At 58.9% G+C, this 25,809-nt stretch overlaps 2 protein-coding genes across 2 annotated transcripts in view; both read right to left on the reverse strand.

Moving 5' to 3' along the window:
• The window catches only part of LOC311214689 (uncharacterized protein), a gene marked incomplete at its 5' end in the record, with an annotated part of 104,582 nt that overhangs the window by 13,570 nt on the left and 65,203 nt on the right, over positions 1–25,809 (reverse strand). Inside the window, 1 exon segment of the mRNA XM_084295415.1 lies at positions 2,663–2,721. Within this exon segment, the coding sequence (XP_084151541.1) occupies positions 2,663–2,721 (59 nt within the window).
• LOC311214675 (protocadherin-16-like) lies at positions 4,067–19,070 on the reverse strand (the record flags this gene model as incomplete). The annotated part of the gene is made up of 6 exons (XM_084295402.1): positions 16,463–19,070; positions 10,635–13,125; positions 7,666–10,308; positions 7,212–7,301; positions 4,727–7,110; positions 4,067–4,138 (listed from the first exon to the last, which is right to left on the reverse strand). The coding sequence occupies exons 1-6, from the start codon at positions 18,893–18,895 to the stop codon at positions 4,067–4,069; spliced, it is 10,113 nt and encodes a 3,370-aa protein (XP_084151528.1). The 5' UTR covers positions 18,896–19,070.

The raw sequence follows: 25,809 nt of genomic DNA on the forward strand, positions 1-25,809 counted from the left end.
TTTTTTTTTAGGCAATAAAATAAAAACATGATTATACAAATCAATTTATCCTCCATTTTCTCACAAATTAGATTAATTGAAACTCGCTCTACTCAGCTACAGGACTGACTCCCTACTGTGTTTTTAAAGGATGCTGTCTGACCTCTATTTTCTGAGCATGTGCAACCAGAGCTTGCCCGTGTGTCAGATCACAAAGGAACAATCCCTCTCTGTTGTCCCATAACAGTGTGCTCTGAATGCAGTGACGTACGAGACTGGAAGATGGTCCCTGCTTTACTGACCTCACCCTGAGTTTCGGCTGCTTCCAGGTGCTCGGAGGCACATGGGGTTTGTTTCGGTGGCAGGGCTATGCTGAGAAAAGACAGCACTGTTCCCTCTTCCAACTGACACGGAGACAGCACAGGAGAAATCAAAACATGGGTTTTTAGCCTTCTTTCCAGCTTAGGGTCAGTGCTGGGCTCCCGCCGGGACCAATTCAAACTTCAGCCTAAGCCGCCTTGCCTTTATTGCTATTTAATTTGGAGCAGGCAAATGCAGTTATGAGCACATATCTTTTTTTTTCTCTCTCTCTCTCTCTCTTTTTTTTTTTTTTTTTCCAGCTGCCTGTGCTCCCCAAGCAAATGGGTGTCAGAGAGGGACATGTGTCAGCAGGAGGTGACCTGCCTGCACACGGGCTGACACCGGGGACAGCAACAGTGGGCAGGGCTGGGGCAGCTGCCCTTGCACCCTCCTCAGTAGCTGGGGGTTCACACACCAGACATGGAAATGCATGGCAGAGCACGGGAACGGCACAGGGGGAGCAGCTTGTTTGATCACCCTGGGCACTGAGCATTTGATAATTTTTCTCCTACAGTTTGACGTTTTAACACAGGTTTAGACTAAAAACACTTCTCCTGATCTAAGCCTGGGGACTGAAGGCCACTGTCCCATGACCTGAGAAAAGGGCCCTGATACAAGTAGGTCTGCACTGCACCAGCGCCGTGCCTTGAGCTCTGGTGTGATGCTGGAGAAGGGAGCAGTAATGCTCTTCTGACAGGGCTCATTTGCCCTCTTCTCACAGCAAAACTATTACAGTGACTCTCAAGTGCTTCTGCGTTAACATGGTTTGCCAGTTAATTGTCATTTGAACTAGAGCATAAAGGGCTAGGAAGATTTTTCTTGATTAAAAAGTTTTCAGTGCTGGGGACTCAACAGACCTCTGAGAAAACTTTTCCAGCAATAGCCTTGTTTTAAAGCCCATGCTTGGTTTCTGGTAGGAATACATTTAGCTTTACATCAAATCCTCAATCCATTTTACCTTTGTCGGCCAGGAGAGGCTAATGACAAAGTTTAATTGCTACAATGCTCATTACAACTACCAGCAGTCTCTTAACTTTCTTTCTGCTAAGCTAAAAGACTGAGCCGAGCCAGGGAAACACTCAGACATAACCAGCTGCCACCAGTGTTTAACTGCAAGCTCCGACACCGAAATCCAGGACCCAGTGGATGGCACTATGGCATGGTCACATCCCAGGAGGCCACCAGGAACCAGAGAGCATGGGGACGTGGTGACTCCCCCCTGCAGCTACACGGGGCCTGAACCAGCCAGCCAAGGCAGCACAGCACCCAAATTTCCTCCTGCTGCTGTAATCTTTTAGCATAGGAGTTATCCTGGAGCCAGTCTCCTCATACACAATAACCTGTGGCTGGGGTATTTGCAGAGGAAGGTGGTCCCCCAAGGTAAGTCCTTTCTTCCCCTGACGGTCCTCCAGGAAGCTCCCTCCTTCAGGAGGACCTCTGCCCATGCCTAAGCACTAGGAGGGAAGACAGGAGAGGTGAAGGGCACTTGTTCAACATTTTCCATCATTGCTTTCTCCCTGTGGACCACAAAGAGCAAACTTCTCTGGGCCGGAGGCAAGAGAAATAGATCAGGGGACGGGTGCTCATTTGGGAGGCCAGTCTTTAATTTCGCTTTCCTTAGTCACTCTGCCCCATTGCCCAGCTCCAGGGAGCACAGACAGCTCTGCACCCAGACAGAGCAAGGAACCGCCCTGTGCTGGTGATGGCACTTCCCAAGGAATGCAGGACAGGGTCCAAACACCTAAACAAAACGAAGCTCAGTTAAATGGAGCAGGGGCACATTTCTCTAACAGGGCCTTTGGAGACCTGGAGCCTATCCACACAATCTCTGGCTGCCATAGAGGCTCACACAGCAGTAGGACATGAGATGCTCAAGTCAGAGCAAGCAACGCACTTCAGCAGCTGGTAAAACGACTCACAATGATTTCCCCTGGCCTCTAAGCAGGGGTAGAAATCATGATACTGGACTCCAGATACGCAGAAATCGAGACAAAATGCTCAAAATGTGCTTTAGATAACAAGCCTGTCTATGTGAAGCATGTTTTCCAGTCCTTTAACCATCTCACAACTCCATCTCCCCCCCGTTCCTGACCGTCCTTTTAGACACCAACACAAGACACCTTATCAAAGAGCTTTTGCACCACCATCAAACAGAGCTGACACAGAAACATCCCTTATTTCTGGCCCTTTGGCTGGGCAATTCTACCAGCAACAGGGAAACCCCATCCTCAGAGCTGCCCACTGAGGACTTCCCAGCACTGAAAGCAACAAGGAAAGGAACAAAATCTTTGCCCGACACATGCACGGAGAAGGATGCACTTACCCACTCGTTCCAGGTCTCTGGGTCTGAGAGAAGCGCCAGTCTGTGTTAGGCTGAGCTTGCTGCAGAGAAAATAGAAAAGAGTTTTAATACCTCTATTCTTGCCTTTGAAAATGAAAGGGAACCAATCCTGGATTATTTCAGCCTGGAATATCAGTGTATTCTTTTGAAGTAAAACAAATCAATTAGAACAAAGAAAAAAAAAACATTCCCCCCCCCCCCCCCGCCTTTTTCTTCTGAGTATTTCTGAACCAGCATGAATACTAAAAAAGCATGACAAAAACTATTCAGCAAATAATCTTCTGGAGCAGCTCAGGAAACCAGGCTGTGAAAGAAATGAAGCATGAAATAAACTGATAAGGGCATCAATCCAGCAGGAGGAATCATACCAAAGTAATGAGCTTGGAGGAGTGGGGGAGGCAGAGCTAATTGATATCTAGAAAGATGCTTTTAATGCCAGAAGGTAAAATGATAACAGACCTTCCTAATCTGTCCTTCTTCTGTCCTTAACAAGGCCTGCCTGAGATCTTGATTTCACACATTGTATTTGAATGACTTTTCCTAGATGCTGTAGCCTTGGAGCATTACAATATTTTTCTGTCCTCAGAGAAAAGAATGAACTTCCGACAGCAAAAAAAAAAAAAAGACAGTATTTGTTTAGGAGGCACAATAAACTTCAGACACAGCAGCATACTTTACAACTTCATTAGTAAGCCTTGCATCACTTGCTGCTCCTGTTATTTTAGCATCAGACAATGGGCATTTTGTAAATAAGGAAGGACATGAAGCAGGCCTGCATATTCTTGTTTGAATCACGCCTTTGTGAAGAGCACTAAATAGCAGAACTGTTTGCTGTCTGGAAGACGCATACTTCCGAAAATCATAATCTTCTTAATTAACTCCAGAATGATAATACACTACCTGGAAAGGACAACACTTCTCTCAGTTACCTTAGGAAGGAGCAGATCACAGCCTATACAGTGGAACATAAGTTTTATAGGATTATTCTGCTTGTACATGCAATTACTAAGGCAAAGTGAAAATGGGTACAGCTGACCTAGATTTTTCTTCAGCAGATGTGATTTTACTAATTTCGCCACAGCTTTGATGATTCTCATGAAAGAATACATTAGAATAAATTACTGAATCCCCTAGAATAAAGACGCCACTGCTACCCGTGCTGCATGCAAATCACCCTGTTTGAACACTTGCCCTCCAGATTTTAGATCCACGTGTTTTTGCACACGCTGACACACAACCCCCCCCCCTCCACTAGATAAGCCCTTCCCAATCTATTTTTTGAATTTCTGTTGCAATTACTACTTTCAAATTTAGGGCAGGCATTTATGACACAAAGTGACTTTACTTTTTATATCCCAAAGTTAAAAAAGCTACAGCTAAATGCAGTCACTTATATCTGTTTTTAGACATCTGAATACATATGGCTAAAGTTTTCACAGCACGTCGCTGCCCAAGTCTCTGCAAGTCCAAGGGCACGTAAGGTCACCAGAATCTTTGCAAAAAATGACACCGATTTCAGTGCCGAGCAGGGAACTCAACCCCTCACTTGAAACAACCAGGCTGGAAAGTAATCCCTTGCCAGAGCACCATCAGTAATTAATAACATTTGAGAGTCAAGAAGTGAGAAACATCCACAAAACACCTCTAAAATAGAGCAAAAGAAACACCGAGCAACTTTGCTTTCAGGTCACCTCCTGCCTCTGCTTCCATACGGTGGAGAGAATAAAGGGCTTAAACAGAATAAAGGATTTCAGCACCCACAACCCCACTTTCCCAAACGTGCCAGGAATCACTTTAAAAAGAAAAGAGCACGGACGGGGCCAAGACAAAGCTCTCAGGCTTTGATTTCACGGTGATGCCCAGCCCCTTCCCCCACCTCCAGCAGAGCCAAACCTTTCCCCTGCCACCTCCCAGGAGGGGACAGTCACACTCGTGCCCTGCAGCCACCTCCTGCAGCAGCAGGACAGCCCGAGAGCAGCCAGGCAGCCCGCATCGTGCTGATGGCTGCATGTAGCAAGGACAGTAAGAACCCCCCCTATCTCTTACCCCATCGCAGGGACTTGCTAAGGTGCTGGCCACCTGCTCGTAGGCAGCCATGGTCTCCGCAGTGCTAGAATGGCTGAAAGGTTTCACAAAGAGGAAATCGCTCTGCTCAGACATGGGGGAGAAACAAGAGGTGTAATTCCGTCCCTGGGAGGTCAGGCCCGCTCCTCCCACATCCAGGTACTTGATGAAGCCATCTGGCTTCAGCTGCCCATGGAAATGGGAGGTGGGCTTGCGGGCAGACCCTCGACAGCAGCCCACAAAGGTCCAGCTGCCAGAGCCCGCTTTCAGACACCGGGCGGCCACCACGGCAAACATCACACAGGACACGAGGGAAATGGACACCAGCGAGATGATGAGGTAAAGTGTTAGGTTGGTATCCTTAGGAGAAGATTTGGGGAGGTCCAAGGACTTGGCAAAGTCCTGCACGCCGTCTTCCTCTGGAGAAATGACTATCACCACAGAGGCCGAGAGGGACGGTGTCCCATTGTCCCTCACTTCGACCACCAGCCGGTGGGGGACTTCTGTATCCCTGAGAGCCTCTGCGACCCTTATCTCCCCCGAGCGGCGTTCCACGAGGAAAGGCACAGCTTCAGCGGTCTCCTGCAGCTGGTAGGACAGCCAGGCATTATGGCCACTATCGGCGTCCACAGCTACAATTTTGGTAACCAGATAGCCGGGTTCTGCCACGGAGGGGATGGTTTGGTGGAAGGCAGAACCCTTGGGAACGGACGGGTAGACAATGGTGGGGGCGTTGTCATTCTGATCCAGGATGAACACGTGGACCACAGCAGTGCTGCTCAGAGCAGGAGACCCAGCATCTTTCACCTCCACGGGCACCTGGAACATCTTGTCCTGCTCATAGTCCAGAGCCCGCACGGTATAGATAGTACCGTTGTCTGGGTCTATTCGAAAATAGCTCGAGATAGGTATGTCTTGCATGCCACTGTCCAGGATGGAGTAAGACAGCCTGGCATTACTACCCTCATCAGGATCAGATGCCGACACTGAAAAGACAGATGTTCCAGGAAGAGAGTTTTCCTGAACATGAGCTGTATCGAAAGGGGTGGAGAAGTTTGGTGCATTATCATTAATGTCGGCAATTTGGAGATAGAAGGTTTTTTGTGTGGCCCTGGGTGGGGACCCTGAATCTGTAGCCCTCACAGTGATGTTGTATCCACTGGCCTTCTCCCGATCAAGGGGACCATTTGTGACCAGTGAGAAATGCTCTTTAAAAGACGACACCAGTTTAAATGGGAGCTCTTTTGCTATCTGCAGACGGACCTGCCCGTTGTCACCAGAATCACTGTCCTTGACACCAATAAGGGCAATCACCGTTCCTGGGGTCGCATCCTCCTGCACTGGGCTGGAGAGCGAGGTCAGGACAATCTCTGGGCTGTTATCATTGATATCAATTAATTCCACTCGCAGGTGACAGTGTCCTTCCATGGCCGGGGACCCCTTGTCCCGGGCTCGAACCGCAATCTCGTAAGCACTGGATTCCTCATAATCCAGCGGGGCTTTGGTTCTGATCTCCCCTGTCCGGGGATCTAAGGTGAACAGCCTGGTGAATTTACCAGGTGCATTATTGCTGGTTTTGAAAGAATACTCCACATCCCCGTTGGGACCCTCATCCAGGTCGGTGACATTCAGCTTGGTGACCAGAGTGCCCACTGGCACATTCTCCTCCAGATATACCTTGGATATGGGCGGGTCGCAAACAGGAGGATTGTCATTTGCATCCAGGACGTGGATGGTGACCTTAGCAGTGCCAGATTTCACCGGATTCCCTCCGTCCAGGGCTGTCAGTGTTAGGTGATGAACAGCCACTTTTTCTCTATCCAGTGCTTTTTCGAGTACAATCTCGGGCATTTTAACACCATCCCCTCTCACGTTGATACTCAGGGCAAAATGCTCGCTGGGGCTGAGCTCATAGGTGGAGATGGAGTTGGAGCCCATATCCGGGTCTTCTGCCACCTCCAGTGGCAGCCGAGTCCCGGGGTTGGCCACCTCAGTGATCTCCAAGACCACCACTGGCTTGGGGAACTGCGGCGCGTTGTCGTTGACATCGAGGATGTCCACCTCGACGCGGTGAAGCTGGAGGGGATTCTCCAGGACGAGCTGGAGGTGCAGCGAGCACTCGGGGCTCTGCCCGCACAACGCCTCGCGGTCCAGCCGGCTGTCGAGGAGCAGCACGCCCGCCACCAGGTCCACCTGGAAGTGCCGCCGCTCACCCTCGCTCACCAGGCGCAGGTTGCGGGCTGCCAGGCTCCGCACCTCCACCCCCAGGTCCTTGGCCACGTCGCCCACCGGCGAGCCCGGCTCTCGGTCCTCGGGCACGGAGTAACGGAGCTGGGCGCTGCCGGGCGGCTGCAGGCTGGAGAAGGCTGCGAGTAGCAGCGGGAGCTGCCATGGCAGAGCCCGGCCCCTCGGCATGCCGAGCCGGCTGTGCGAGCCGGGAGGAAGCGGCTCCGAGCAGCCTCCCCACGCTGCCGGTCCCGGGAGCCGCCGCCGCCGCCGCCGCCGCCGGAGCCCCCCGCGCCCCGGCTGGATCTGAGCGCGCTGCGCCGGGGCGAAGCTGCCGCCGGAGCCACGGGAACGGGGCAGGGTGGGAGGAAGGGAGGAAGGGAGGGAAAGAGGGAGGAAGGGAGGAAGGGGGGGAGGAAGGGGACGGGGGGGCGGCTGCAGCCCGGCCGGCTGAGCGGCTCCCCGGCACACAGAAGGCGCACAAAGTCGGCGAGCGGAGGGGATGGACCGAGTGACAATTCTACGTCTCTCAACAGCCCCCTCCTCCTCCTCCTCCTCCCTCGCTCCCTCCTCCTCTCCCTCCTCCACCGCCTTCCCCAAAATACGCACGGAGCTGCCTCCCCCCCCTCCCCGCTCCCGCCGCCGCCTCCACTCCGCCCCCGCCGCGCCGGGAGGGCGCCGGGGATTCCCGGCACCGGGAACCGGGGACTCCCGGCAGCTGAGAGCGGGCACCGGCCGCCAAAATCCACCCCCCACGCCCCCCCCCAAGCGGCCGGGGGGCCGCGTCCCGAGCTGGGGGGGCGGGGGAGATGCAAGCCCCGCAGGTGCCGGGGCTGCCGTGGGGCTGGGGACGGCGCTGCCCGCTCCCGAGCTCACCTCGCTGGGCTCCGGCGGGTTCGCACCGGCTGCACCCACGGAGGGTTTCACAAACACGAATTCGCTGATGTCAGAGACGGGCGAAAAGCAGGAGCGGTAACGCGGGGCAGGGGGTGCCGTGGCTGTCACCTGGACGCCCATCACCGTGTCCCCTTGCTTGGGCTCGTAGTGCAAGTGCCCAAAAATGTGGCTGGGAGGGGGATGAAGCGTGGCCACGCTCTCCACGCAGCAGCCCTGGGTGGTGGGCACGGGGCCCCGCCGCAGACACCGCACACCCAGCACCGCCAGTCCCACCAGTGAGACAGTGGAGATGAGCACCAGGGAAACAATCAGATAAAGCGTGATGGTAGGCAAGCCCCCGCCGTCTGTGCCCTGAGCCTCGGAGCCCTGCAGGGCCTCGGGGCCCCGCTCCTCCACCAGCACCACCAGTGTGACGGCTGTGGAGAGTGGGGGCTCCCCGGCGTCCCGGACCACCACCAGCAGTTCATGTGCAGAAGCATCCGTCTCCTGCAGGGCCCGGGTGATCCGGATCTCCCCAGAGCGCAGGGCCACGCTGAAGAGCCCCGGCTCAGTGGCTTCCACGAGGTGGTAGGAGAGCCAGGCATTGCGCCCCGAGTCCGCATCAATGGCCACCACCTTGGTGATGAGAGCAGGAGGGGCAGTGGAGGGGGAGATTCGCAACTGGGTGGTGGAGTCCTCCCCGACCCTGGGGAAATGCACCCGTGGGGCGTTGTCATTCTGGTCCGCGATAAAAACGTGAACCAATGTCCTGTTCCTCAGGGCCGGGGAGCCACCATCAGAGACCTCTACGTGGAACTGGAGATAGGTGGTTTGCTCATAGTCAAAGGGGAGTTTGGTTGAGATCTGGCCACTTGTGGGGTGTATGGAGAGGTAGCGAGTTGGATCCAGGCCTGGATCTGTCCCACCAGCTCGCAGGATGGAGTAGGAGAGGCGGGAGTTCTGCTCCGAGTCGGGGTCAACAGCAGAGATGGTAACCAGCATGCTGCCCACCGGGTTGTTTTCTGCCACCAGCACTTCATAGGATGCTTGCTCGAACTGGGGCGCGTTGTCATTGACATCTGCCAGGGCAATGGGCAAGATGGTGTGGCGGGAGAGTGGGGGACTGCCCAGATCCGAGGCTGAGACAGTGACGTTGTAGTAGGCAACGTGCTCCCGGTCCAACCGGCTGCTGGTTAGCAGTGAGTACTGGTGCTCGTAGTCCTTGCGCAGCTGGAAGGGAAGATCTGGAGACACATGACATTGGACCTTGCCCTGCTCACCGGAGTCCCTGTCTCTGACGTGTATGACAGCCACCACTGTGCCTGGCGGTGCATCCTCACTCAGGGAGCTGGAGAAGGAGGTAAGAATGACCTCGGGGGCATTGTCGTTCACATCAGTGATTTCCACCACCACACTGCAGTGCTCTTCCATCGTGGGCGACCCCATGTCCTTGGCTTCCACTTCGATCTCATACACTGTTGCCTCCTCAAAGTCCAGATTGCCCTGGACACGGATCTCCCCAGTTTGCTCATCAATGGCAAAGATCTGGCGTAAGGCAGCTGAGTTGTGGCTGCTGAGGGAGTAGCGGATGTCTCCGTTGGGCCCTTCATCCACGTCGGTGGCATTTAGCTTCACCACGAGGGTGCCGAGTGGCGAGTTCTCCACCAAGCGGGCTCCATATGATGGTCTGTCAAAGACCGGGTGGTTGTCATTGGCATCCAGGACCTGAATAGTGATGTGCATCTTACTGGACTTGGGAGGGGAGCCCCCGTCCTCGGCGGTCAGGACAAGGCGGTGGAAAGCTCTGAGTTCCCGGTCCAGGGCTCTCTCCAGTACTAGCTCGGGGAACTTCCCACCATCTGTGCGAGCCTTCACATTGAGGTTGAAATTCTCGTTGGCACTCAGGTGGTAGGTCTGCAAGGTGTTGGTGCCCACATCGGGGTCCTGGGCAGGCTGGATGGGGAAGCGGGCACCCAGGGACGCCAGCTCGTAGATGCGCAAGGACACGTCATCGCTGGGGAACTCCGGGGGGTTGTCGTTGATATCCAGGATCTCCACCTCGATGCGGTAAAACTCCACGGGGTTCTCAATGGCGAGTTTCAGGTGGAGGAAGCAGCGGGCGTTCTGCCCGCAGAGCTGCTCCCGGTCTATCCGCTCACTGACCATTATAACCCCGGTGTTCACATTGACCGAGAAGTACTGGGAATCCGAATCGGACAGTACCTGCAGATTAGCTGCCGCCAGTTTCGCCACATCGGTGCCCAGGTCCTTCGCGATATTGCCCACGAAGGCGCCCCGGGTGAGCTCCTCCGGGATGGTGTAGCGGATCTGGGCTGAGGAGCTGTGCAAGAACAAACAGAAAGAGAAGACGCGGGGCAGCCCCAGGCACCGGCCCGCCTTCCCTGCCCCCAGCATCCTGGCCGGCGGCCGGGGAGCGATGCCCTCGGCGGAGGCCGCCCGCGCTGCGGGGCCGCGCTCAGCGCTCACCGCTCCCATTCATTGTTTGGGGCGGCCGCGGCTCGACGGGGGGGGCGCCGCGCAGCCGCCCCGCCATTGGCTCCGAGTGCCTCGGCGCTCCGCCAATCGCCGCGCTCCTTCCCCAGGACAGCAACACCGGCACCAATCGCGGCGCGCAACGGCTGCCGAGCGGCGCGAACCCGAGCGACGGCGGCCGCCGCCCCCCCCCGCGCCCCTCACGTCGAGGCGGGGGGACAAAGGCGGCCCCCGCCCCGCCGAGCCCCGAGGGAGCGGCCCCGGGGGGCGGCGCCGTCCGGCCCCGGCCCGGCACCGCAATCCCCCGGCCCCGGGGCGCTCACCTGGCCGGGGTCCTGCAGGGTGCCGGTAGCGGAGAGGAAAGCCCCGGTTTCCCTCGGGAGGGTGGCGGGGGGCGGGCAGGGTCGCAGGAAGGTGAAGTCGCTCCGGTCGGAGCCGGGAGAGAAGCAGGTGCCATAGCACTGGCTCTGGGAGTCGGTGGGCCGCAGGGTGACCTCCATGTACTTGAGGGTGCCATCGGAGCTAAGCTGCAGCTTCGGGCTGGAGTGCTTGAAGAAGTCCCGGGACGGTGACTCGCTCAGCCAGCAGCAGCAGGGCGAGGCGGCGGCACGGCCCCTGCGGCGCAGGCACCGGGCAGCAAGGAGGGTGACGGTGGCGAGTGCCACGGTGCTAACGGCTGCCAGTGCGATGATCAGGTAGAGGGTCAGGTCCGGCTTCTCCTTGGTACCAGCCAGGAAATCCCGAGGCTTGTAGCTCTCCTCCAGGGTCTCCTCCTCCAGGGCCACACTGATGGTGACAGTGGTGGAGAGCGGTGGCTCGCCGTTGTCAGACACCAGGACGAGGACCTGCTGCGCCGCCACGTCGGTGTCCCGCAGGTTGCGTGCCGTCCGCACCTCCCCGGTGTACAGGGACACGTGGAACAAGGAGGGGTCGGTGGACTGAGGCAGCAGGCGGTATGAGAGCCAGGCGTTGTACCCAGCATCTGCATCCACCGCTGTCACCTTGGTCACCAGGTAGCCTGGTGGGGCAGACAGCGGGACCCTCTGGGGTGCTGGGACATCGCCATCGCTGGCTGGGTGCAGGATGGTGGGGGGGTGGTCGTTCTGGTCCAGCACAAAGATGTAGACTGTAACGTTGGCACGGAGAGGGGGGGACCCCGAGTCTCGCACGGCCACTGAGACCGGCAGAACCTGCAGCAGCTCGAAGTCGAAGGTGCGCTGAGCATAGAGGTTGCCATTGTCGGGGTTGATGTGGACATAGGAAGAGGCAGGGGCACCCTGCACGTGGCCACCCTCTATGGAATAAACAAGACGCGAGTTGTCCCCGTCATCGGGGTCGGAAGCGGAGACCGTGCAGAGCAGGGAGCCTGGCGGGCTGTTCTCCGGGAGGAAGGCATCGTAGGAGGGCTGCAGAAAGCGTGGTGGATTGTCATTCACGTCGGATATGTTGAGGAGTAGCGTGAGCCTTGTGGTGAGGGGAGGAGACCCTCCGTCCTGGGCGGTCAGCTCCACTGTGTACTGCAAGGTGGACTCTCGATCCAGGTACTCCCGGGTGACCAGGGAGTAGTGGTTCTGCAGGGACCTGATGGCAAATGGCACATTGGGGGAGATTTCCAGGCTCACAACACCGTTGGCCCCTGAGTCTCGGTCCCGTACATTGAAGAGCCCCACGACGGTCTCCAGTGGGGTGTCTTCTGGCACTGGGTTCAGCAGGGAGGTGAGCAGCACCTCCGGGGGGTTGTCGTTGGCATCCTCCACCTCTACCCGCAGCACGCAGTGCCCCTCCATCTCCGGCACACCACCATCGCGGGCTCGCACGTGGATCTCGTAGAAGGGTGATTCCTCAAAGTCCAGCGCCCCACTCACCCGCACCTCACCACTGTGGGGGTCCAGGGCAAAGAGCCTCCGGACCGTGTCGGAGGTGTGCACCCCAAAGGAGTACTGTGTCTCCCCATTTGGGCCCTCATCAGGGTCCGACGCATTGAGCCGGAGGAGCAGGGCCCCCACAGGTGTGTTTTCCAGGACTTGCACCTTGTATGTGGCACGGTCAAAAGTGGGTGCGTTGTCATTGATGTCCTGGACCTGGACTGTTATCTGTGCTGTGCCAGAGCGGGACGGGCTGCCCCCGTCCACGGCCGTCAGCACCAGCTGCAGTTCTGGCTGCTCTTCCCGGTCCAGGGCACGCTCCAGCACCAGCTCCGGGAAGAGTTTGCCATCCTGCAGCTGTTTGACGTCCAGGGAGAAGTGGGAGTTGGGGCTCAGCCGGTAGGAGCCCACGGTGTTGGTGCCCACGTCGGGGTCCTGCGCGCTCTCCAAGGGGAAGCGCGCAGCCACTGCGGCGGACTCGGCGATGCGCAGGCTGCGGTGGGCGGTGGGGAAGCTGGGGGAGTTGTCATTCACGTCCAGGATCTCCACTTCGAGGCGGAAGAGCTGCAGGGGATTCTCTGTCACCACCTGCACTGACAGCACGCAGCTGGCAGCAGCTCCACACAGGCGCTCCCGGTCCAGCCGCTCGCTCACCACCAGTGCACCGGTGTCCAGGCGCACGGCGAAGTGGCGCAGGTTCTCCTCCGAGCCCAGGCGCAGCCTGCGGCCTGGCAGCTCCTCCACCTTCAAGCCCAGGTCCTGGGCCATGTTCCCCACCACGGTCCCCACGTCTGACTCCTCAACCACCGAGTAGCGGATCTGCCCGGAGACCCAGCCCCAGCCGCAGAGCGAAAACAAACTCAGTACTTGCCATTTCCAGGCGGGTCGCTGGAGGCTGATGCTCTCCATGTTCACACGCATCTGGCCCAAGGCCGGACACGGGACACAACCAGCACCAGGGAGCTGCTAAAAATCCCCAGGTCTCTCTTCCACAGCTCGGGAAGCAGCTCCGGGGCTGTAGCAGGCTGTAGCTCTGGCTGCCAGCATCCGAGCGGAGGGGGTGGGCTGGGGGAGGGGAGCTGAATCACAGCCCCAGCGTGAAGGGGGGGGTGGGGTGGGGGGAGCAGCAGATCCCCCCGCTTCAGATCAGCACCCAATTGGCCGAGAGCTCCATCCCCGCTCACCCAATGGGGGCTCCGTGGAGCTGCGGGAAGCGGGGGCCCGAGCCCGCGTCAGCGGGGCTGCCACCCCCGGCCTCCAGCCTGAGTCACTTGCTCCGGCGGCTCGCTTCCCGTTCTCTGGGAAACTGCACGTCCTGGAAGCCCGCTAGGTACAAGCCCTCCCTGTTCCCTCCCGCTCCCACAATGGTGGCTTCACATCGCGCCCGCAGACAAAGGGCAGCTGTAGGGAACGCGGGCCAAAGGACTTTTCATGCCCTATGAAAAGGTGCTTGTTTGAGCCCCGAGGTGCCAGGGGCTCTTCTCCCGCCCCTTCTCTCCCCAGCAAATGCTTTGCCCGTTTGGTTGGTGCCCACATCCAGCATCAGCCCTGCAAGCGAGGCTGACACCGGGGCCACCACCAGCCGGGAGGGCTCGCACCAAGGGATGCCCACGGCTGCCAGCCCCTGGGGCTGTCAGAGGCAGGGATCAGAGGGGAGGCCTGTGCCTGAAGACAAGTGCTGGCCATGCCCACCTGCCCAGCCAGCCCTTCCCTGACCTGACCCCAGGACGAGGTAAATCTCCGCAGTGCCCAAGTCACTGTGAAAGCACGGAACCAGCCGACAACCCCCCAGGTCACCCCCAGATCTCAGCATTAGGCCAAGATATTAGACGGGGAAGGAAGCCCAGGCCTCGCACCCGGCTGACACAGGCATCGAAGCTCCACAGAGGTCTCAGCCCCTGTCGGGGGGCAGCACCTGGGACCCCCTGACCTCCCCTGGGTGCACCCAGAGCCTGTGGGGCTGAGGAGGGGGGGGGCGGCTCCGACCCTGCCGGACCCCCCCGCCTGGGCCCCCAGGGGGCCCCGGGGACGGGGCCGAGGCTGGTCCCGGTGCCCAGGGCCCCGCCGTCGAGGGAGCCTGGGCTCAGCCTCCGTCCCAACCCCCCCCCCCGCGGCCCCTCCCGTCCCGTTCCCAGAGCCACAGGGCGGGACGGCCTGCTGCCAATCAGGGAGAGACTCCCCAGTCCTGGCTTCTGATTGGCGCAGAGCGCCGCCAAGGTCCCGCCTACTGCCCGCTCCGCGGTGGGGGAGAAGCTCTTAAAGGGCCAGCACGGCAAAACGCTGGACGAGCCGCTTCCCCGCCGCGCAGCCCGCTCGACCCCGAGGGCTCCCGACGGTGCCACTCGCCGTGACCGTGGCCCTGCCGTGTGCCCTGTCCCCACCCCGGACAGGGTAATGGGGGCACAGACACTGCCACCAGCACCGCGGGGCGCTGCTGCCGCGGGCAGGGGTCTGGTGAAGCCCACACGGCCCCGGGGGGATCCACTTACAGGGTCCCAGGAGGATGGAGCAAGTGGCAGGCAGCTCCCCTGGGGGATCTGGGGGACCACGACAAGCCAAGAGGGGAACGGGGTGTCAGGGACGGAGGAGGAGGTGCCCCCATTCCAGGGCTCCGACACAGCCAGATGAAGGGAGCAGGGTGGGATCCTGCATGGCACGAGACAGCGCCTGCCCCGGACAGGGCCAGCACTGAGGCTGGTCCCTGGTGGGCTGCACCGTCCCCACCGCAGCAGTTTTGGGGGCTGGCTGCTGCCCTGCAGGGGTGCAAAGCCTTGGTGGGCACGACACAGTCCGCAGCAGTGGGTTGGATCTGTTACCACAAAGCCTGAAAATCCACAGCCCGATGCTGGCCCAGCTGGTTTCTGGCAGCACTGGGGGGCTGGGAAGCTTCCCCCCTGCCTGTTACCACCTGGGTGATCCCCATCCCCAAGCTCAAATCAGTTACTGCCCACCTCCCCTAGCTTCTTGCCAGAAGCCTGGGAGAGGAGGGGGGACACACATCCTTGTCCCCAGCTGCAACACAACCTGCACAAAGGGAGAGGAACACTTGCTCTGGCAGCTGCCGCAGCCGTTCCTGCCTGCTGCAGATAAGTGCTGAGTGTGAGCAGCGACGCAAGAGGGGAAAAAAAAATAATAAAAGGCATAAAATAACTCTGGGAGGTTTCTGCTTCTGCCTGTGATTCAGCCGCAGCGAGCAGGCAGCACACACAGCACTGTGCCTGTGCACAGCTTCTGCTGCATCTCATTCCCTTCTGCCCTGACGAACCACTTGATCCTACTCACAGCCTCCCAGGAAGGGACACAAGACCGGCACCAACCACCTTGGAAAACCATCAGATCCCCCCACCTCTACTGGATCCACCACCCGGCCTCATCCCTGAGGATCACAGCATTCCCGTAATTGAAAGCTCTCAAATTAAGCTGCACAATTCCCACCAGGGAAGAAGCACAGGAGCTGCCTGCCATGCGCAAGCATTTTCCTGTCTGCAGTTTATTCAGCCTAGACATTCGACATCACCCTGAGACAGCATTATTACAAACTGCAATAGGGCTGCTAAAGCAAGACCTGGATGGTGCGCTCACCAACCAGCATCCAGCTCAGAGGAGCCCTGAGAGCAGCTGTGGAAGCCTGCAGTCCTACCCCACCGCCCCGAGACAAGCATCCTCACAGTGCTTAAATGGAAATAAAACCGGAACAATAAGGAGTCAAAGTGAGACACGGACAGGAGGGACAGCTCTACAGCCACAATCGGGGAATAGCATCATCATTCAGCTTTGAGTGCTACATGGTGGGATGCGACGTGCTGGTGCCCCACAAGCAGCTGGTGGCTTGCAGCCCACATCTGCTGTCCCACACCAAGGCACAGCGCAGAGGGACTGCGGGCCCCCCTTGATGCCTGGACCTGCAAGGACTCAGTTCTTGTTTTAAACAGGGAAGGAAAACCCACGAGCAACAGACTTTCTGTAAATGGTTGCAAGCTGACCTTGGCCTCCACCGGCTAGACATGCAAGGCATACCCAAAACTGCATCCAAAAGACACATGCTCACTACCCGGAATGAACAGACTAACTTGACCCCGCTTGCCGCAGTGCAAATGTCATCGACGCACAGGATGGCTCATTCGATTTTGAAGAAGTCAACCACCCTTTAGAGACACGGCGCAACTGGATATCCCTCCCCAAGCCCCAATCTGCTGCCATGGGCACATAGCATGGACCAGCCCAGCACTGGGACATGCCCAGAAAGGGGCTACATTACCTCAGTGGGTGTGGGGAGCCGGCTGGTGGTGCCCACAATCTGGTGGTATGGTCCTGGCTCACCATTCCTCATGGTGTTCTGGCGGCTCCCCAGCGGGCTGGAAGTGAAGGGTTTTTTACACAGGAGATCACTCTGTCGAGAGTCTGTGGTGAGATAGACCTGGTGGTAGAAGTTGGGCGGCATGAAACCACCTCGCACCGCATCAACGTGGTGGAAGGGCCCTGGTGTCCTGTACAGGGTGCTCCTGGAGCTGTTGAACAGCTCCTTTGACTGCCTCCACTTGTAGCACTTGAAGATGCCCACCGACACTATGGTGATGAAGAAAGCAGCTGAGACCAAAATCACAGCCAAGATGAGATAGAAAGTCACGTGCCTCCTGGGGTCGTGTGCAGGCACCATGTCAGTGAGGTCGGTGAGCGCCTCCTTGACCCTCTCAGCCACGGAGATGGAGACAGTGGCACTGGCAGACAGTGCAGGCTCCCCATGGTCCTTCAGCAGGATGACCAACGTATGCTGAGGAGCCTCATCCTCCTGGAGCTGGCGGGTTGTGAAGATCTCCCCACTGTGCAGCCCAACTGAGAAGAGGGTTGGGTCAGTGGCCTGCAACAGGGTGTAGGAGATCCAGGCATTGTACCCTGCATCTGCGTCCACCGCCACCACCTTGGTGACCATGTGGCCCGCAGGAGTACCTGGTGCCACCACATCAGTGTAGGAAGAGGTGGAGTTGGGGAGAGGGTACAGCACAGTGGGGGCATTGTCGTTGAGGTCAGTGACAAACACACTGACCGAGAGGTTGGTGGCCAGAGGTGGAGAGCCACCATCCTGGACCTGCACTGTCATGCTGAACTCCACCTGGTCCTCATGGTCCAGGGAAGTCAGCAGATAGAGGGTGCCACTCTCCCGGTTGATGGAGAAGAGATGACCCACAGTGGTGTCACCCTGCAGGAGGGAATAGGTGAGGTGGCCGTTGCGCCCCAGGTCAGGGTCTGTGGCGCTCACGTTAAGAATGGGGATGCCGGGCACGTTGTTCTCCAGCACGTACACATCATAGAAGTCCTGGGAAGACTTGGGTGCGTTGTCATTAACATCTGACACCCGCACCAGAATCTGTTTTACCACAGACAAGGGTGGTGAGCCCGAGTCCCTGGCTGTGACAGTGATGTTGTACTCAGATGCCTCTTCCCGGTCCAGAGCTGCTTTGGTTTTCAATGTGTAATAATTTTTGAGAGAGGAGCTGAGCGTGAATGGGATCCCAGGGGAAATAAAGCAGTTCACCAGACCGTTGTCTCGGGAGTCCAAGTCTGTTACACTCAGAAGAGCTACGACCGTCCCTGGGGCAGCATCCTCAGGCACAGGGCTGTACACAGAAGTCACCGTCACTTCTGGAGCGTTATCATTCACATCCACGACTTCCACCAGCACTTTGCAATGAGCAACGCCAGGAACAGCACCCTTGTCCTTAGCCTGTAAGTAAACCTCGTGCAGCTTTGTTTCCTCATAGTCCAGCTGCCCCTTGACCCTCAGCTCCCCTGTGGCTGAGTCCAGAGCAAAGAGCTCTCGTACCTTGGCTGGCGTGTGGCTGCTGAAGGAGTAGATGATGTCTCCATTGGGCCCATCGTCCAGGTCGTAGGCACTGATCTTGGCGACCAGGGTGCCACTGGGAGTGTTTTCCCTCACGCTTGCCTTGTAGGTGGACTGGTTGAAGACCGGGGCATTATCGTTCGAGTCCACGACGTCGATGTGGATCTGCACGTGGGCTGAGCGTGGCGGGCTGCCTCCATCCAGCGCAGTCAAGACCAAGTGCAGCTCCCGCTGCTCCTCCCTGTCCAGCTCCTTCTCTAGCACCAGCTCGGCGTACTTGCTGCCATCCCCCCTCGTCTGCACATCCAGCACGAAGTGCGGGTTGGCACTCAGCTGGTAGGTCTGCAAAGAGTTAATCCCCACATCGGGGTCTTGCGCGCTCTCTAGCGGGAAGCGCGCCCCGGCCGCCACCGACTCGCTGATTTCCAGCCTCGCCTGGCTGCTGGGAAAAACCGGGTCGTTGTCGTTGATGTCCTGTATCTCCACGGCGCCGCTGTACAGCTCCAGCGGTTTCTCCAGCACGATCTCAAAGCTCAGGGAGCAGGGGGAGAGCGCTCCGCACAGCTCCTCGCGGTCGATCCGCTCGCTCACCAGCAGCGCGCCGCTCCCGGGATCCACCGCGAAGAACCTCCTGCTGCCGCCGGACACCACCCGCGGCCGGCGCCCAGGGAGCCGCGCCGGGTCCAGCGCCAGGTCGGCCGCCACGTTCCCCACGGCGGAGCCTCTCCGCGCCTCCTCGGGAATCGCATAGCGGATGGCGGCGGAAGCCCAGGAGGAAGCGCCGAGCAAAAGCCAGAGGCTCAGTACCTTCCCCGTCGTCACCCCGCGGCTCCGTGCGGCGACGCCGTTCATCGCACAGGACGGCAGCGCTCCCCGCCTGGCCCCCCCTAGAAATCCTCAGCTCGCCCCTTCCTGCCGCTGCCCGGCGCCCCGGGACGCGGCGTGCGGCGGGGAGAGGGGCATTGCTCGGCGGCACGGCACTGACTCACTCCCCGGCTCGCTCTCAGTCTCTCTGTGCCTCGTCCCGGCTCCGAGCGGGGCCGGGCCGCCCGATCCCCCGCTCCAGCATTGGCCGACAGCGGCACACAGAGTCCCGGCCAATAACTGCACGGAGCGCTGGGAGCCCCGCGGCCGGGAGGGAGCGCGGCCGCCCCACCGACAGCAGCGGGGCTCCAGCCGGCTGACACCCAGCCCAAAAAGCACGCGTCCCTTTCCCCACGTACGGGGCCGGTCAGACACCGGCAGGAAGGTGTGAGAGTTAGCAGAGGGGATGGAGCCGAAAGGGGCCCCCGGAAAACGAGGGGGTGTCCCCCGGGAAAACAAACCCTCGTTGGAGTCAGGCAGCAGGACAGAGAAGGGGCGGGGGGAAGACAGAGGGAGGGCGGAATGAGGCGGAGGAGGGGGTCTCACGGGACCTTCTGGCTCCCGGTCCTGCCAAGAGTCCAGCCCCTTCCGAGCGTCCCACAGCGTCGCGACGGCGCGCCGCCGTGTGCCGGCAAAGCAGCGTCGCCGACAAAGCGACAGCGCTCTCGTGCTGCCGCTGTCCCGGCGGGCAGCCGCCGGGGTTCCCGGCAGCCGCGCCCCCGCCCCGCTCATCGTCGCCACCACTGTCCCAGGGGGGGATCCTCCCCGACAAATCGCAGAACCCTCGTCCTGACACTCCCTTCCTCCCTCCCCGCCGCCTCCCGGCTTGCTCCCCCGGTGCTCGATTCCTCCAGACGCAGCGAACTCACGGCCGGCGTCGTGCTGGCAGCTGGGGCACCCTCCCCACCCCCTGCTGCAGCAGCCCCGCGGGTCGCGGCACCGTGCAGATCTCTGCACCTTGCCGAGCACCGGCCGGTTCTCGGGCTGCCTTTCGGGTTGTTGCACCACTCGACACTGCGGGTTTCCGACGTTTAGAGCCTGCAAACGGACGCAAACTACCGCGGTGTTGGAATTCATTTTCTGTCACCCACGGAACTGTTCAGATGTCCCGGTGGAATAGGAAGGGAAGAATGGAGCTAGACACGGGAGCGCCAGGAGCCCTGTCGAAATCGGGCTGTGGCAGAGAAACAGCATCTTGCAGCACCAGACGCTTTCCCACAGCCGATAACGAACGAAAGGAAAAGAAACCAGCGCCCACAGCTGTTTGTCGAGGGAAACTGCAAGGACCTCTGCTCCCTGAATAATCTGCTCGGAATCGTTGCACCTGATGAGCTGCCGTCCCGAAGTTTGCCGTGCCTGAGGGCGGTGTGCGGGGGCTGCAAATCGCGCTCACCAACGTGGGGGACCCAACACCCTCCGGAAAGGGAGGGACCTCGCCTCTGTCTGCGCGTTTTCGCCCTGCGAACTGCTGGTAACTGCCGGGAGCACACCCAGATGCGCAATGTTTCAGCGTTTATACGCGGCACCAACGGAATCAAACGGATCGGCTCAGACTTTCCCACCCAACAATCATTCTCGCAATTAACGTAATTGTCGGAAGTTAAAACGTACCGGCGCTACTTACTCCTAGCTCACTCTTATCGCCTGTCCACAGAATTTGATAAAAGTATACGCCTCGAGTCAATAAAATCCAACGTTAGAAATCAATAGTTTAACAGAAATGAATTCTAAAGCAATTGAAAGGCTTCCAAGGAAAATGAGATGCATTACCCACCGCAGCTGTATCGTGCATGTAAGTATCAACAGTTTTGCCACTCTATGCCTTCTGGAGCGCCTCCACCAGGCCGTGTCTGCAGGCTCACTGCTGAAAGCAGATTTCTTTCTTCTCTAGCCCTTATGCAATCAAATTCCAATTATCTTTCTTACACATAATCTAAAACGTAGAAAATCCACGGCTTCCTTCGAGCTAAACCCTGAAATAGTCTGCAGCCACTTATTTACTTTGAAATAAGTTCTGAATCTTCTTTTTTTCCTCCCTACTGCCTCTTTTCCTAATACATTCAAGTCTTTCATAAGTTCTCGCTGAGCAATTTTTCTAACATATATATCGTAATTCGTAAAAAGTTTTTCCTCATATGGGTACACATGCGAGCCCACCCAAAGTATTTTGTCCTGGCAGTAGTCAGCCAAGATGCAGAGTGCCGAGTACTTCCAAGAAATCTCCCTATCCAGGAAAGGCGCTGAAGACTCAGCATTTTCATCTTTCATATTTCAAGTGATCTGGGGACCTTGCATCCCCTTCACTTTGATGGGAAACCAGACTATTAAAAGCGACATCCTCGGAGCTCCTGAAAACACCATTTGAAGGAAGAGAAGCAGAACTATGCGGCAGCAAAGGGGAAGGCACCTTCCCCCTGCACAGGGAATTACTTCAGGGGCGAGTTCAAGAGAAATCCCGGGCAGAGCAGCTCAGCCTGTCCTTGTTTCTGGTCACACCGGGGCTCCGGAGGAGCCTGCGACAGCAGCAGACACAAAACGCTTTCTGCTCGGCTCCGGGCTCTGAGCAACAGCCCCGGGTCCCCGGTGAATGCAGGACAGAGGAGAATTAATTCATACGTGTGCACAACATCTTCCTTAAGAATGGCTGAGAGAGAGCAAAGAATGGAGCTGGAAAGGAAAACAGACAAGACGACTGGAGTTGTTGCCCTCACTAAGTGCAAAGCCCGCAATACATCAATTACATGACCATGCATCAATTTCACAAAGAAATACTCACATAGTGCTCTTTAGAGACACTAAATGAAGCATTCACTAAACCCAGATGAAAGGATTGTCTCAGCTTTTGTGCCCCAGGACCCTTACGCATCGCTCCAACCTTCACGCTACCACCCCAGCTCACTGAAACTCACACCCAAGGCAGAACAGAGCGACAGGGGAAGGAGAAAGACCGCACGAGCAAACAGAAAAGGACCCGGGACAGCAGCTCACCTCTGCCGTGCTCTCTGAGCTGGGAGGGTCCTTCCCGGAGGGGCCTCCTGGGCCAAGATCCCCCGCCAAGACATGGTCAGGCAGCGCTGCCGCGCCCGGTCTCAGAAACGTGAAGTCCTTCTGGCCCGATTCAGAGGCCAAACACACCTCGTAGGAGTAGGGCAAGGGCAACGTGCTGCTGCAGTAGTTGTAGGGTGCTTTGGGGCCAAGGCTGGAATAGAGTTCCTCATCGGAAGTTAGGAAAATGGGGGGGCTCCTGGCCCGTCGGCACTTGAAGAACACTACCAACATGACTGTGAAAACGAACAGCAAGGACACCAAAGCGAGCGCCACCACCAGAACGAGGTTTAGATCTGAAGTCAGCTCGGATTCGACAGCCTTGTCGCTCAGCTCCGGCAGCGCCTCCTGCAAGCTCTCAGCCAGCACCACGTGCAGCGTGGCCGTGGCTGACAGCGCCGGCTGCCCGTGGTCCTTCACCACGGCCACCAGCCGCTGCTTCGCCGCGTCCCGCTCCGACACAGCCCGCGCCGTGCGCACCTCGCCGCTGTGCAGCCCCACGCGGAAGAGCCCCGGCTCCGGCGCCTGCACCAGCTCGTAGGACAGCCACGCGTTGCGCCCGGCGTCCGCGTCCACCGCCACCACCTTGGCCACCAGGTAGCCGGCCTCGGCCGAGCGCGGCACCACCTCGAACGGCACCGCACTCGCGCCCGCGCCGCCGCTCCCTGCCCCGCTCGCCGCCGCTGGCCACAGCACCCGTGGAGCGTTGTCGTTCCGGTCCAGCACGAAGACGTGCACCGTCGCCGTAGCGCTGCGCGCCGGCTCCCCGCCGTCCTGCGCCCGCACCGCCACGGCGAACTCGCGGCACTGCTCGTAGTCGAAGGAGCGCTGCGCGTACACCGCGCCGCTCCGCGCCTCCACCGACACGTACGGTGCCGCCGCGCCCGCGCCGTCGCCCTCCAGCCAGTAGCTCACGAGCCCGTTGGTGCCCGCGTCCGCGTCCCGCGCGTGCACCCGCAGCACCAGCGCGCCCGCCGCGTTGTTCTCGGCCACGTAGGCGCTGTATGCGGCCTCCTCGAACACCGGCGCGTTGTCGTTCACGTCCGACACCTCCAGCACCAGCGCCGCGCGGCTCGACAGCGCCGGGATGCCGCGGTCCCTGGCCACCACCGTCACCCGGTACTCGGCCGCCTGCTCCCGGTCCAGCGCGCCCGCCGTCACCACCTTGTACGAGCCGCCCGACGACGCCACGATGGACAGCGGCGCCTCGCCCGACAGCTCGCACCACACCTGACCGTTTTCCCCGGAGTCCCGGTCCCGCACTTTGAGCAACGCCACGACGGTGCCGGGCGCCGCGTCCTCGGGCACCGGGCTCGACACCGACGTCAGCGTCACCTCGGGCGCGTTGTCGTTCACATCGAGCACCTCGAGCTCCGCTTTGCAGTGCGCCACCAGGCCGCCCCCGTCCCGCGCCTCCACCAGCAGCGTGTAGCCCCGCGTGTCCTCGAAGTCCAGCGCCTCTTGCAGCGTCACCGTCCCGTTCTCTGCGGCCACCGCGAACTTCTGCAGCACCTTGGCCGGCATTTCTGCGAAGCCGTAAGTGATGCGGGCGTTGCTGCCCTCATCGCTGTCAGAGGCCGAGACATGCAGCACCACGGAGCCCGGCGGCGTGTCCTCCCGCAGGCTCACCCGATACCGCTCCTGCGCGAACACAGGCGCGTTGTCGTTGGCATCGGTGACGTTGATGCAGAGCTGGGCGGTGCCGCTCCGGGGCGGCTCCCCGCCGTCCAGCGCCGTCAGCACCAGGCGCAGGCTCGGTTCGCGCTCCCGGTCCAGCGCGCGGCGCAGCACCAGCTCCGCGAACTTGCTGCCGTCCTGGCTCTCCCTCACTTCCACCGCGAAGTACCCGTTGGCCTCCAGCTCATAGCCCTGCAGGGAGTTCGGGCCCACGTCCGGATCTTCGGCAATACCCAAGGAAAAGCGGGCGCCGGGAGAAGTCAGTTCGTTGATTTCCAGCTGGATGCTGTCTCGCAAGAAGCGCGGCGCGTTGTCGTTAACGTCCTGGATGTCCACTTCGACGTGGAAAACGTTCAACGGGTTCTGCACCACCACCTCGAAACTGACGGAGCAGGACGCCGACTCGCCGCACAGCTCCTCCCGGTCCAGCCTCTCGCTCACGTACAGGTTCCCGTTCTCGCCGCTGACGGTGAAGTAGTGCTTCTCCGAGCTGATCCGCAGCTGGCGTGCCGGCAGCTCGGCTGGGCTCAGCCCCACGTCCCGCGCCAGCGGCCCCACCAGCGAGCCCCTGCTCAGCTCCTCGGGGATCGCGTAGCGGAGCCGCTCCGGCGCCGCCCGGCAGCAGCAGCAGCAGCAGCACAGGAGCAAAGCGGGCAGCAGCCCCTGCCCGCCCGCTCGCCGCCGGCTCCTCCGCCGCCCGCCTGCCATTCGCAGCAGCGCTCGCCGCTCTCCTTCCACCCGCCCCCGCCGCCGCTCCTGCCAGCCGCTGCCCGCCCCGAGCGCCGATGCCGCCGGAGCGCAGCGATCTGGGCACCGCCTCGGCCGCCGCTCCCCGTCTCTCTGCTGCCCGCGCCTCTCCTGCTCTGGCGGCGCCGGGCGAGCGAGCAGCCGGCGGGGGCAGGAGGCGGCGGCGGCGGCGGCCAACAGCGGCACCCGGAGGCCCCGCGGCGCCACCGCAGCCGGCGGCTTCCCGCGCACCTCGGGTCCCGGCCGCTGCTCGCCGAGGAGCGCTGACAGCAGCCGCCCGGCAGACGGCGCCGGCAGCTAGCGGGAGCGCGATTCATCGTCGGGCTCTGCCGGTTTTCTGCCACCGCGCGGAAGGCGAGGCGAGGCGAGCAGCTCTGTTCGGCTGTGGAAGTTAGGAGTCTGGCTGGGGGGCGCGTTACCGAGTATCGGAGCAGCGCGCGCGGACATCGCACAGCAGAGCACAGGTAAGAACAGCCAGACGCACTGTAAGGGAAGCAGCCGACACCTTTCAGGAGTTTCCACTACTGCTGGGGGTGATCTTCCCCCAGCTCTCGCATTTCATTTTTCTCAGCTATGACTAGCAGCAGCGACAAAGTGCTTCTGGAGAAAAAGTGTTGTAGAAAGAGAGCACCAGATCCACCGTGAACGCTGTTTTCTTTTAGGAGTTTCTTGGTTACATCCATTTCATTTTATATATCTGTCATAGTGACTGGGACTACGGGAGAACACGGCTTTATTCTCTACAAAAACAGCATCAGCACTTGCTCCCAGTTTTACAAATCAGTGAGATCACCACCACTTCCTACTCCAGCAGCATGAAGACAGCCCTGTTAAATCTGGTTTTCAAAAGTGCCTCTCTTTGTGAACAGAGTGAGAAAGTTGATGTAGAAACATAGGTGGTCAGCAAAAATGTACCCAATGTACTGGCATACTTCAATTACCAGTGTGCTGTTTCAGTGGTTGTGAAGAAAAGGAATTGTATACCACCCTGTGATGGTGCCTGATGTGTATGCAATATGTCAGCTACCTTTCCAAGCATGGTCAGACACTTGTAGAAAAGAAGATGGCAAAAAAAGTCACAAGACAAAGTCTGAGAAAGGCTTTGAAGACAGGCAACACTAAAGAAGGACTTTTATTGATGACATAAACACAGTGACATGCAATTTGCACCAAAAAGACATAGAGCATTCTGGGATGGGGGGCTCTGAAAACGGAAAGGATTCAACTCACCTGAGTGCAACATTTATGAAAAAGTATTTAATCTTCCTCAAAACCCATTTTTATGATAGCACTGCCTCTTATCAGAAATCAAAGGAAATTATGGAATGGAAGGCTCTGAAAGCCAGCAAAGCTTGGTTCATGAGCCTCGACACAATATAACCAAGAGAATAATCTCAACTCCATACAGACCACAAATTTGGAAAACTACAAAT

Source organism: Netta rufina, assembly GCF_964035555.1.
Source record: "Netta rufina genome assembly, chromosome: 14".
NCBI classification, from domain to species: domain Eukaryota; kingdom Metazoa; phylum Chordata; class Aves; order Anseriformes; family Anatidae; genus Netta; species Netta rufina.